General features: G+C 41.7%; 1 protein-coding gene across 2 annotated transcripts in view; it reads right to left on the reverse strand.

The window, feature by feature from the left end:
• The window catches only part of HHIP (hedgehog interacting protein), a gene marked incomplete at its 5' end in the record, with an annotated part of 80,285 nt that overhangs the window by 12,403 nt on the left and 55,001 nt on the right, over positions 1-12,881 (reverse strand). For both annotated transcript variants that reach the window (XM_081021927.1, XM_081021928.1), the window contains 7 exons: positions 3,538-3,619; positions 5,193-5,323; positions 6,559-6,682; positions 7,754-7,875; positions 10,247-10,390; positions 10,984-11,157; positions 12,663-12,814. In XM_081021927.1, the coding sequence (XP_080878053.1) occupies positions 3,538-3,619; positions 5,193-5,323; positions 6,559-6,682; positions 7,754-7,875; positions 10,247-10,390; positions 10,984-11,157; positions 12,663-12,814 (929 nt within the window). The remainder of the gene's footprint in view (positions 1-3,537; positions 3,620-5,192; positions 5,324-6,558; positions 6,683-7,753; positions 7,876-10,246; positions 10,391-10,983; positions 11,158-12,662; positions 12,815-12,881) is intronic.

A 12,881-nucleotide genomic window follows, 5' to 3' on the forward strand; every position in this document is an offset into this window, starting at 1 on the left:
TGGGTTTCTTTTGCTCATGACTATTTACAGCTTCATGTGTACTAATGCAACGTTCAAAAAATAAATCCCTCCAAAAGGGAGGGAGGGAGAGAAGCTAGGTATGTCTGCAAGGCATTTGTTGTGCCCTCCCTGCAAAGAAATTCGGAGAAGAAATGGAGCAAGAAGGTAAATAAGGAAATGTTGCTTTTAAAACTTTATAAAATGTGGGAAATGCCCTGTGGATGAAGGTGAGAATGAATGAAGGTGAGAATGAATGTACAAACAGGAGCAAATTAAGCTTCAATTAAAAGAAGACAAAACAATGGAACAGGGTTATTGTTTTATGGCATCCCTATTTAAATACTGAAAAACCTGCCTGTGCCCTTGAGCAGGGCTAATATTAAGGGAGTTCAAAAGACCAACAATATGTTGAAAAGATGGCTGAGGGGGACTGTAGGAACATGTGGCCTGCACTCCTTCTCCACAATCTGTGCATTTGGTTGGTGTCGAAAGGGATTTTATACAAGGACTGTAGAGTTTCCTCACATAGTGATCGAAAATGCAGATGTGTGTGGCCACAGTGTGTGTCAGCAATGGTGGTCAGCCTGCTCTTTGCAGCTTTGCATGCCCCATCTGAGTTCTTCCAAAGCATATGGAGAGCACCTGAAACCCCCTTATTATGATGAAAGTTGTTCCTTGAAGTGTTGTTGCCTTACTTCAGGCAGCTTGGCAATGAAGACTTTCCTCATCTCTATGAAGGCTGAGCACAGATATGACTAATGACGTGTGGAAAACTTCTGCTGTACAGGAGAAGCCAATAGCAATTTATTTTACGATATCTCAATGCTGCTTTTCAGGCAAACCTTACAAAGTGGTTTACATTAAAAAAATAAATAGATCAAGAATCATGAATGCGTCTCTAGAATGAAACAGTAGCAGCAAATTGGAGGGTGAGGAAACTTCTGGAAAGCCGTATTTGTCCTCCTTTCAAGGCAAGATGGTTCATGAGTAGCCCTGTAGTAGCAGTTGGGGGCAAGAGGGAGGAGTCACCTCTCCTGGAACACCAGGAGGTATGTGGTGGACAGCTCTCAAGGCTCCTCACCTTTCTCTTCTCCCCACAAGTGCAATGCAGTTGTAAAGGTGACAGAAGCAGTGTTCAGGGTTTGGTTTGTTGATTCTTTGAAGTGACGGATTGTGTATCATGCATATGAATTTCAGAAAATCATTTTATTGACTTTCATCACTGGCCACTCTATCAAATGTGAGGCAGTTCATGGAGCGGACAATTCCAACCCAGTGGCTTCCAAAAGCACATTGGGCCACTGACAGCCCCATACCATGACCTATTATCACCTGAAAGGCTTGACTTTCGCTTGACTTGTATTTTGATTGTATTGTATTGTTAATTCCCCTGGGTCTGAGAGCTTTACTTATTGTGAAAATGCCATCTTACCCACTTGAAGCTCAGTTAAGCAAAATTTCTTCAGTTTTACTGTGCATCTGATAAGATCCAGTTTTTAAGATAAATGTCAGTTCTTATTGACTAGACATCTAGCAGGTCTGTTCTATTTATTCTAGGAAGAAATGCTTGGTGTATTTAAAGGTTATTAGGAAATGTTTTAGTCCAGTAATCCTCTTCCACATGTACTTGGGATGCTGCAAGTACAGAAGAGCAGTTTTTCATGTTCTATCCCTATGGGATCCTGCTGCTTGCATCAGACAAGAGCAGAGCTACTGCTCTGCCTTCCACTTAAGAAACTGGTGTGGAATCCTACTGCAGAGAAGTAACAAGGGACTGGCAGGGAAAGCCCACTGGTATATTTCCATCTGTACTAAGCACTGCACATACATGAGAGAACAGTACTATGGCGATGCTGTACAAAGAGCCATGTGGCCTTAGTTGTACAGAGCACTTTTCTATGTGTGCTTTAGATCTAGCCATTTCATTCAAAAGCTGTACTGAATGTGAAATAATGATTTCAATGCAATTTTGCCCACATGCCAAAACACCCGTAAAAGAAACCTTGTGAAATCCTTTAGTGCTGCTATCTTAACAAAATATTTCCTGGCTTTCCATTTTTAAAATCAGTTTCATTTCGAATGTATGCCAGAGTACATAGTGTCATTAGCACAGTGTATTTTCCCCTCTTGTCTTATTCTAGCCAGATGCATTACCCTCTGCCACACATTAAATAGCTAACCAGGAACTCTGCATTGGGAGGTCTGGCCTTTCAGGTATGTCATTTTGAGACCACCCTAATCGCCGAGGCAACAGGAGCACAAAGCCAAGGTCAAACAAAGAAACCCCCTTGTAATTAGATACTAATAGTGGATTAAAGGTGTAAAATTCGCCTAAATCCACACACCAACAGACTAAACAATCCAAATGAAGCCAGCAAGATTTGTTTTGCAAAAGTACTTTTCCACCTAGAATTCATAAATAAAACAAATATAGTATGCTTGATTGACTGCAGTAACATCTGCTTCTTAATTAATAACATTTCAGTGGCAGATACATGACAAAGTAATGGAACTTTCCTATATGTTATTAATTTACTGTTAGGTTGTTCAAAATTCTGAATCACTTATACCCCTCTGTCAAAGCAGAGCCCTCTTATTTCAGCTTCCCTGCCACTTTGCCATTTCCTGCACATCTCAATAGTCTACACATCCAAGTATTGATGGAGTACCCTGCCTCCACAATACTCCACAGTACCTTTTCCACTTCCAATAAAAAAGCTGTTGTTTGTATTTTACTCATGATTTTGAAAGCTTATTCATTTGAATGACAAATCCGATTGAGCTTTAAAGAGTGGGTTTTCATGGGGAAGGCTCTGGAGAGAGAGAAATACAGGTGGGCGGGTGCTTGGACACGGAGATTTAAAGTGCGGACTGTGCCTGGAAATAACAGAGGAAAGGTAAGTGTGGATAAGCTCCTTTTCTCTCTGCTTAGCTGTGTGACTCTTGGGAGTGCTGTTTTTCTAAAAAAAAAAAAAAAAAAGAGGTACCAGAACTCACCACAAATACCTCCCTTGTTCTCTTATAATCGCAATGGTGCCCACCTGAGTGGTGCCGGAAATGAGCTCTGGTGAGTTCTGGCTGAAAAAAAGGCCTCCTTGTGGCAGGTGAGCCGCTGCTGCTTACTAGGAGGAAGAGGGGAGGGGGAGGGTAGTGTGGTGCAAAGGAGCCAGTGTGGTGTAGTGGTTAAGAGCGGTAGTCTTGTAATCTGGGGAACTGGGTTCGCTTCCCCGCTCCTCCACATGCAGCTGCTGGGTGACCTTGGGCTAGTCACACTTCTCTGAAGTCTCTCGGCCCCACTCACCTCACAGAGTGTTTGTTGTGGGGGAGGAAGGGAAAGGAGAATGTTAGCCGCTTTGAGACTCCTTCGGGTAGTGATAAAGCGGGATATCAAATCCAAACGCTGCTTCTGCTTCTTCAAATGCACAGGAAGGAGTGCTGGATTGGTTCCACCTATGTGCTTACACAATGTCAACCTCACCACTGCCTCTCCTCTAGGTAAACGGCACCAACTCACTCACTCACTAAAGCATCTCTTACCTTTTGGGGTCAACAATTTTGTAGAGCTTCCCATTGTGAGAGTGTGTCATGCTTTTACTGCTTGCTAAGATGTAGACCTCACCTGTTAAGAAAACGCATACCATAAATGATTAGTGGTATCCACTAAAAAACTGAAAAGTTAATGTACAATCTGTGGCTCTTTCTTTTTGTGCGGCAAGGATATTGCAATAATTATTTAATTCTGCTTTACATTAGGTATTTCCGGTTTCTTTGTTTTTGTTTTTTAAAAAGCAAACAGAACTGAGAAAGAACAACCTGGCTGATAACGCCCCAAAGATTCACAGCAGGGCATGGAAACTGAACCCGGAACCCCCTGGTCAAAGTCTAAAGATCCGAAGATACATTCTGTGCTTGAGTCTCAGTATCTGACCTCAGTCTCAGTCCTTGTTGTGCATTTATGTGAATATATTTCTCCTAAAGCCCCTGGCACAAAAGAGGCATATAAACTTTGCTGGCAATTTCTCTTTGCTTCTCTTTCTGTCACAGTGTGAAAAAGGACTAAAGGAGCAATCCTATCTAACCTCCTACAGTCTGCTGGGGCTTTATGGGTGGTGGGGCCAAAGTTATATCCAAAGCTTTGTTTGTGGCTGGGACAGAGGGTAGTGGGCAGGCGAATGGCTGTGCCAGCCTAGATCTGACTCAGCCTCACCATAAGAAAACTGTGTTTGGGGTCTTTCTGCTGGCTTCTGCCGCCAGGGTCCCTACTGGGAGCACTTCTGCCTGCCCACATATTTGCAGGTGGAAGAGGGAGTTTCACACCAGTAGTCAATGGGAGACTCAAAGCATCAATGTGGTTTCAATTGCTCTTGTAGCACGAGCAGGGCAATTTGGAAAAACATTTCGCAGAGTTTTGTTAGTTTAGAAAAATGAAGAATCAATCATTCTGCAGATATGATGCAATTGATATACCCAGTACACTGCGCATTATGGAGATAGCTTGTCCATGTTCTGGAAACCTCCTGTTTAGATATATTCTGGAGCTGTTATTGAGAATATATCTTGCCTGTGCTTATGTAGCTCCATTGGCTTTTGTTCTAGTACTATTCCAAGTGCCAGTGCTTACTTTTAAGGCTCTGCACAGATTAGGATGTAGATATCAGAAGGAAAGTTCGCTTCCATCTTTGGAGCCCCTTCTTGAGCATCCACAGTACCTCAAGTTTTTATTTATTTAAACACATTTGTAAATTGCTTAATATATAAAAAATCTCTAATTGAGGCAAGAAGTGACAGGGCCTTCTTGGTATTGGCCCGTTTATGGTATTCTCTCTCTAGGAAGGCTCTCCTGGTGCCTACACTAAGTTATTTTGGGTCCCAGGGGAAGATTTTTTAAATTTCCCCAGGCTTTTAATATCTGATGAGCTTTTAATATTTGAGTATCCTATTGCTACTTTTAAATCCTAGTGTTTTATTGTTTGTTTTCATTTTATTACATTTTAAAATATTAACTTGTTTCTTTTTTCTTGTGAACCACCCTGATAATAATGTATTGAATTGCAATATAGAACTTTTATAAATGCACACATAGATAGATAGATAGATAGATAGATAGATAGAGATAGATAACACAAGACACATCTTGGCCAAGTTTTTCTTATAAATATAATAATATCCTAAAGAAGCTGTTATTGTCTTACCTACTTCATCTTCACCAAATCCCAAGATATGTCCTGAAAAGAAACCTCTACATGAACCACTGTTACCCAGACAAAGTGGTTTCTCTTGCCACTGTTTGGTCACGGGGCTCTGTTGCAGTGTTAAAAAATTTCTGTAAACACAAATAAAAAAAGGGACAAAATGTTACACAGTGTGCTTTGCATCAATAAAATCTAGAACTATAATGGACACATGTAAAATGGAGTCCTTTAAAATCTGAGCCATAAAGCCTACAATCCAGATTATACTTTGTGCCTCTGAGCACTGATAAATTCTCATGAAATATAACACAATGTTTTGATGAATCCAGACCTATTATGCTTTGGTCACTGAGAGCTACTTGAGGTGCTCTAAAAGGCCTTCCATGTGATTGGTGGCAGTGGCGGATCAAGCTGATCGGGTGCCTGGGGCGGTGCACGTGATCTGCGCCCAGGGGCTGGGCCAGCCGTGTGCGGGGGTGGGGCCAGCCAGGGCAGGATGCTCTGCGGGGTCTCCAAGGAGTCTGCCTGCCTCCTTCAACTCAGCCGCCCTATAGCTGGGGAGGAGGAGGCGGGCGGACCAGGAGAGACGCACGGCTCAGGCGCGCTGCATGCCTCATGGTGAGTGCTGCCTGCCATTTTGTCATCCCCGTCAGTGGTGACACCCGGGGTGGACTGCCCCCACCGTACCCCCTTCCTCTGCCCCTGATTGGTGGGGCTTTTGATTCCACCCTCTCTTGGGAACAACAACGGATCTACCACTCACCAAAAGATGTGGAGCCCTCAAATATCCCACAGTACCTACGCAAAATGCATTTCACTCCTGGTACCATGTGTTTTCTTCAACACGAAGTCCCAGATTCAATGTAGTAATTTCGACCAGATATTTTCTAACAAGCAAACACCCATACATGTGCAACATCCATTAACTGGACATAACCTTCCCTAAATGAACAAACTAACTGACAGGCTTGCTCTTAAGATGTTCATCTTAAACATACAGTAGCATATATCAGCATGGGATGTGTGCACAAAGGGGACTGCAGACTAGGATAGAGAAGAAGGCATGGGTGTGATCTATGCGCAAAATGGGTGTGATCTATGCGCAAGGGACAGTTGAGATAAAGTAAGGGGGCAGGGAGAAAAAGGGGTGGTTGCAGAAAAGGCGGGAGGAGGAGGAATGTGAATGTAGGTGAAGATGAAAGCAGAGGCATGAAACAGTCTACAGCATCAGAGGAAATGGTGACTTCATAAATGGGTGAAAAGGGTGCTTAGTAGTTGCCATGTGTGGGAGGAAGAAGATGCAGGAGCTTACTATGAGGGGGGGCTACATCTGTATTGCTTTTGTGCGAGTTTTAAAGAAACTTACCCGTTACGGTCTGCAAATATATAACTTCCGTAAAGTCTTTCAGACTGGCAGCCTCTGTATACAAATCCACCAACCAATGGCCCACTACTGAATGGCTTGAATTCCAAAAGTGAAGGCTCGCTTTCTAAAAAGGAACTACCATAGTATTAGATTAAATGCAATTTCATTTGTTAAAGACATGTTTTAATTGAAAGAGGAAAGTAAAAAATCAGGATATTTGTATTTCAACAACCCCAGTGCTGCAAACCAGAAAATGCAAGGTAGAATTTAGGCTAAAATAACATTACAATTTCTTTAGTCAGCAACATTTGTCCAGCATTAGATCTTATGCAGCACAATCCTATGCATGCTTTAATTGAATTTTCACAGTCTACTTTTTGCATTTCATTACCATTTGACTGCATCTTGCACGACTGTTTTCTCTCTCCACTTCACGCCTCAGATGAAGTGGATTCTAGTCTACAAAATCTTACATTTTCATTACTCGTTAAGGTGCCACAAGATTCTTCCTTGTTTTCCCAAAATATATAATTTTAAATGACTGGCACAGACATGATTTTTCTTTGCTAGACTCTAGCAAGCTGGAGACTACTGCACTTACTTTTTCCTTAATTTTTGGAAAATGAATTTGCATGTTAAGCTTTTAGGGTAAGTAAGACAATATTATGCAATCTGATAAATTATTCTTTTAAGCAAGGGACCACAGTACTTTACTCTAATTGCATTCTTCCCTGGGTGGTCATAATTTTGCATCACAAAATTCCTTTGTTTCATCTTCATTAGAATCACCCAGAATTCCACTGGAACTGTGGCTTAATAAATCCCTTTTCAAACCACATCACTCTTTAGTATGGCATTTATAAAATGTACCCACAAATATGTGCAATAGCTAAAGCTGAAATCTAGAAGAGGGCTAGTCATGCTCTCAAGTTCCACTGATTTCAATGGGTCCTAAGTGCTCATAACTCTGTTCTGGGTTGTAGATAATGCTGCAACATTTTAAAATCATGTATCTGTAACTATGAGACTAGAAATACTTTAATTTGAAAGGAGTGTAATGGTAAAAATATTTTTTAAATCTTCCTTTTGCTCCCTTTCACATACAACATATTAGATATGCCTGTAGGGCTGTACTCACTAGCCTACACATTCTTGGAAGGCTATCTAAATATACTGTACGTATTATAGGACTTACCATAATCTTTCCCCTTTATTATCTGAAGGATTCTTGCTGAGGACCTGTTCTTCCCATTGGAGTCTGAACAAAGTATTGTTAAATTAATATTTACATCAGTTGGGTGACGATCCACGGCACACCTGTTCAACAGCATGTTAAAAGAGAGATGAAACAGCAAACCTTCTGTCATTTACCACTTTGCTTCTATACCAGAATACAAAACAATGCTTTCCATGCTGAAATGCTGATCCTCAAGTGCATGTAAATGACCATTCTTATAAGGTTTGTTTACTGTGTGAGTTGGAAACCTTAGCCTGGGAGCTGAATATGGCCCTCTGGACCTCTCTGTATGGTCCTCCAGACAATCCTTTAGCCACCCCACTCCAGACCACAATTCGTTCTGGCTTCACCCCTAACACTCTTTTAATGCTTTTGCCCGGCTGGAATGTGTCTTTGAACTGCCATAATATCTCTTGCTGGAAAGATGGAGTGGTGTGTGGGTGTGGTTGCAGAAATCTTTTGACTTTGTGGCTGGGCTATAACCTGCTGTTGTCATGTTGTTGGATTTGCTATTGATGATGCATGCAGTAGCCACTGTTGTGGAACATGAATGAGTTAATTGCTGACGAAGGCGGGGAAATTGCTGCAGCATTACGATGTACTACTTATTTATAATTTTATATAAATTATTCAGCTGGTTTGAGTTACTGAGTGGAAATCTATAATACTTGATACTGGGATTGTGGTGAAACTAAGGGGTAAACATGCATTTGGAACCTGGGGTGTATGTTAGTGTTGAGTGGAGAAGGGATTTGGAGTGGAGAAACTGGAACAGGAAACACAGGCTCTCCTTCTGCAGCTTCTCTCGCCGTCGGATTCACCCCTCCTGAATATGTTTCTCTTTTGCTGTGGGTTAAACCACAGAGCCTAGGACTTGCTGATCAGAAGGTCGGCGGTTCGAATCCCTGCGACGGGGTGAGCTCCCTTCGGTCCCTGCTCCTGCCAACCTAGCAGTTTGAAAGCATGTCAAAGTGCAAGTAGATAAATAGGTACCGCTCCAGCGGGAAGGTAAACGGCGTTTCCATGCGCTGCTCTGGTTCGCCAGAAGTGGCTTAGTCATGCTGGCCACATGACCTGGAAGCTGTACGCTGGCTCCCTCAGCCAATAAAGCGAGATGAGCGCCGCAACCCCAGAGCCAGCCACGACTGGACCTAATGGTCAGGGGTCCCTTTACCTTTACCTTACTGTTACATGTATACTGTAATATGTAGCTATCCACTTAGTTTCACTAAAGTCAGAGTATCAAGCATTTGCAATTCATAAGTTACATAGAGGCAGTGATGGCCACCAACCTAGATGGCTTTATAAGAGAATTAGACAGATCCATAGAGAGGGCTACTGATGACAACTAGTCATGATGGCCATGCTATGCCTTCAAGGTTGGAGGCAGTAAAAATTCTGAATATCAGTTGCTCAGAACTGCAGGAGGGGAGAGTGCTCTTGTGCTCAATCCAGCTTGCAGGTTTTTAATGGGCATCTTGGTTGGCCATTGTGAGAGCAGGATGCTGGACTAGTTAAGCCATTGGTTGGATCCCGCAGGCTCTTCTTGTGTTCTTTAAGGACTACCCGAATATTTTATACTAAATTAGAAAAACAAGCCCTTTGACAGAAACAAAAACCCATTTTGAAAATTCCTGGACCAGAGTGCTTGTTTCTGATTTGTGCAAAAACCAAAAGAAATTCATACAACTTCATGCTCGGCATCCGCCTGTCTTGGGAAACAATGGAAGAGTGTGCCTTTGGGGGTGAAGTCAAACCATTGGAGAGTTACAGCACCTGATGGCTGTAGAGATCAATAAGGAACAGAATGTTTTGTTGCAGCTGGGGCAGATGAAGGCATCCAGTTGTGCTGCTGCAGACACATCATGGTGTTTCTTCTTTCTGTGCTCTTCCCAGTGGTCTTTCCTGCTCTGGTCACTGCTGTGGATACACAACCTCACTGGTGTCTCCAGGCACTGCAGTCGTTTGCAAGGGATTTCCACACAGCAGGGTTGATGTTGCCAGCCTTCATGTCTAGTTTGTAGACATCTTTCTAGTGAAGAGTTGGTCTTCTAACAGGCCTAGTGCCTGAAGCCAGCTCTCCATAGAGCATGTTCTTGTTGTGCTTAGAAGTATGGCTGGCAAAGTGATTTAAACTCTAATCTCCCTATGGCAACACCAGTTCACCACAGGGTATTTGTTTAGTAGACTGGAATGTAATGTACATACTAATACAGTATTTCCGAACGAACACATGGATCTTCTTTCACAGTTGTAAGACCTTGTTCCAAATATACATCCCCATGAAGTAAACACCCACCCACCCTTTCGGTTAAATTATTTTCTTGTCTTTTTCCTCCCTTTCCCTATGGGCATAGATGAAGGATTGTCTCTGAATATTCAATTTTTAAAAGTGTGTTTATCTCCTTGTTAGTTTATGGTCATGTTGAAAAAGAAATATAACCTACTTACCTGCCTGGATTGTGGAGTCCATGGGCAAAAATTTCAGGAGGCTGATTGGTGCTGTTAAAGTGTGGGTTGCTCCGTGGTATGGAATAAGGCACATGGCAGAAATCAGTATCTACATCCAGGCGTAACACAGAACCTGTAAAATCACTGAGAAAGTTGGAGGATAACACAATTGATTTTTAAAAGGATTTTTACTTGGCAGCATTCATTTAAATAGTAGTGAAATAAACAGGAAATTACCCAATGAAAGGGTAATCGCTGTGGGTTTAATGCAGCATACTAACTCTGTGAGATAACGTAGCTCCAAATTGCCTCCACTTGTTAAGTCTCAGTTTGGCCTCTTTAGAAGACAGAAATGACATGCTGCATGCACCTATGATTTTCACTGGACACATTTGCTCAAATGAGTTCCTCCATTTTGGAGGACTGGTACTTGTGTTTAGCTATATTGAGTGGGGAGCAGTATAAACAGAGCAGTATGGATAAAATATATTTTCCTCCATTAAGCATTAATGCTTCTGTGGTGGTCTGCATCTTGCTATTCCAATTCATTCACTGAAGTGATCAGCACATGAATTGTATAAATATAGTGAGTGGGGGGATTGGCACATGTTTTCAATGATGAAGATTATATTACTGATCTGTATTGGACATCTAAATGGTAGAATTATTTTAGAGGGTGTGGTGCTGAAAAAGAAACAATAAATAAGAAAGATTTTATCCACTGGTAATTATTATACCTCAAACCATCCATTTCCTCCATATCATCTATAGTGATCATCCCATCACCAAGGAATGTGTATAAAAACCCATCAGGGCCAAACAGCAGCTGTCCTCCTAGGTGTTTTCTGTGTAGCTCTGCAACTTCTAGAAAACCTTTTGCTGTTCTCGTATCAACCTGATGTGGATTTTTCCTGTAGCACAGAAAAAGGATTGTGGAATTAATCTCAATAATATATTTCCATTAAATTTATGTTTAAAATGTTTCTTCTCTGCCCCAGAACCATCCTTGCATTAGTTCAGAATGGCAGGGACATATGGTTTTTGAAATAAAGCTTTGTCCTAGGTCCTTTTAAACATGGGTGAGGCATGATAGCTTCCACTCAATTGGCCTGGGGGCCAATGATTCCTTAGTGGACTGTGACTGGCCATCAAACAATGTGTGGGGTTTTTTTTTTTGGTATTGTTTTGTTCCTTTGCTTGCATGTGGCAAAGGTTTTGCATCCTGAATGTATCTCAGGTTTTTGTTGCTGATATTAAGAGGCAACCAGTGTGGTATAATAGAGAAGGGTTAGGGAACCTGTGGCACCCCAGATATTGGATGTTATTGCTGAACGCTAGTAACGCTGCCTGTGCCTGATGTGAGTTGGAGTCCAACAACATATGAATAGCCACGGGTTCCTCCTCCCTGACCATGGACCAGACACTATTCTCTTAATAGGGTTGCTGTGAGGATAAATTTGGGGAAAATGTGTATGCCACCCCAAGGTCCTTGGAAAAAGGGTGGGACATATGGAAATAAATAAACAAATGTTATTCAGCACAGTTGTAGGTGGTGAGGACATAGATTGATAGTGGATTTTAAGGGATCGTTAGAGAGAGGTACAGCTGAACCACTCTCCAAAGGGATCTCATTAAAGAGCATTCTGAGGCATACCAGTAACTAGTCAGTCACATGTAGTATGGCTGCCAACTCAGTTTGAGGCTAACATTCCTCATTCCTTCATGTCCAGGAAAAAAGGAAGTGGGTATGGTCAGTTTAAGCCATATTAAGACTTGAGAAACCACCATCAAGATGAATTTTGTTGCTCAAATGCCACTAATAAGCTAGATCAGAAGAGTAGTAGGTTAGCATAGCATTGTCCTGCATGGAGTCAGACTTTGTTGCAGATTCCTCAGTCAATAGTCAACCTTCTTAATTCCAAAAATAGTGATGTGTCAGATCTTTCCAAAAGACTAGAATTTTGTATCAAAGACAAAAAATGTGCATTACTGGTTTTTTTTTTGAAATTATTTGGGATATACATTTGAATAAAGATTGGTTCGGCTGATTATATTTCTATGCCGCTTTTCATCCAGGTAAATATCCCATGGTGGCTTACAAACAATTAATAACAATAACATGATAGAACATAATAGAGCATTAATCATTATAGAATAAAGAGGATTTATTGAAGAGAGCAAGGCACTGCACTTTGCTGCTTGCCTGAGCAGCGTTTGATTGAAATCTGTCACGGATGTTTACTGACAGTATCTAGATGGATCCTATGTAAATGAGGGGCAACCTGTTTAAAAGCAAGGCATGCAAAAGCAGAAAAACTGGGCTTGGGGACTGACAGATTCCCAGCATATGACACAACTAAACTGAAGTACACTGTATATGGGGACTTGCTGCTGAAGCTGTTTACAAAATTCGTACCTGGACACGGTGTATTCTACAACCCTAAGAATATGGTCATGTGGCCCAATGGCCCATCGTTCTTGGTTGGTGGTATAGGACACATACAGCTTTCCATTTTTTTTGTAATTGGGATGGAATGCAAGGCTTAAGAGCCCTCTTTCATCTCCACCCTGCAGTCAAATGGGGAAAAAAGCAAAACAAAGAATTGTGAAGTTAATTATGTTCTTTATTGTGTTG

This window comes from Podarcis pityusensis (assembly GCF_964106645.2).
Source record: "Podarcis pityusensis genome assembly, chromosome: 9".
Classification (NCBI taxonomy): Eukaryota; Metazoa; Chordata; class Lepidosauria; order Squamata; family Lacertidae; genus Podarcis; species Podarcis pityusensis.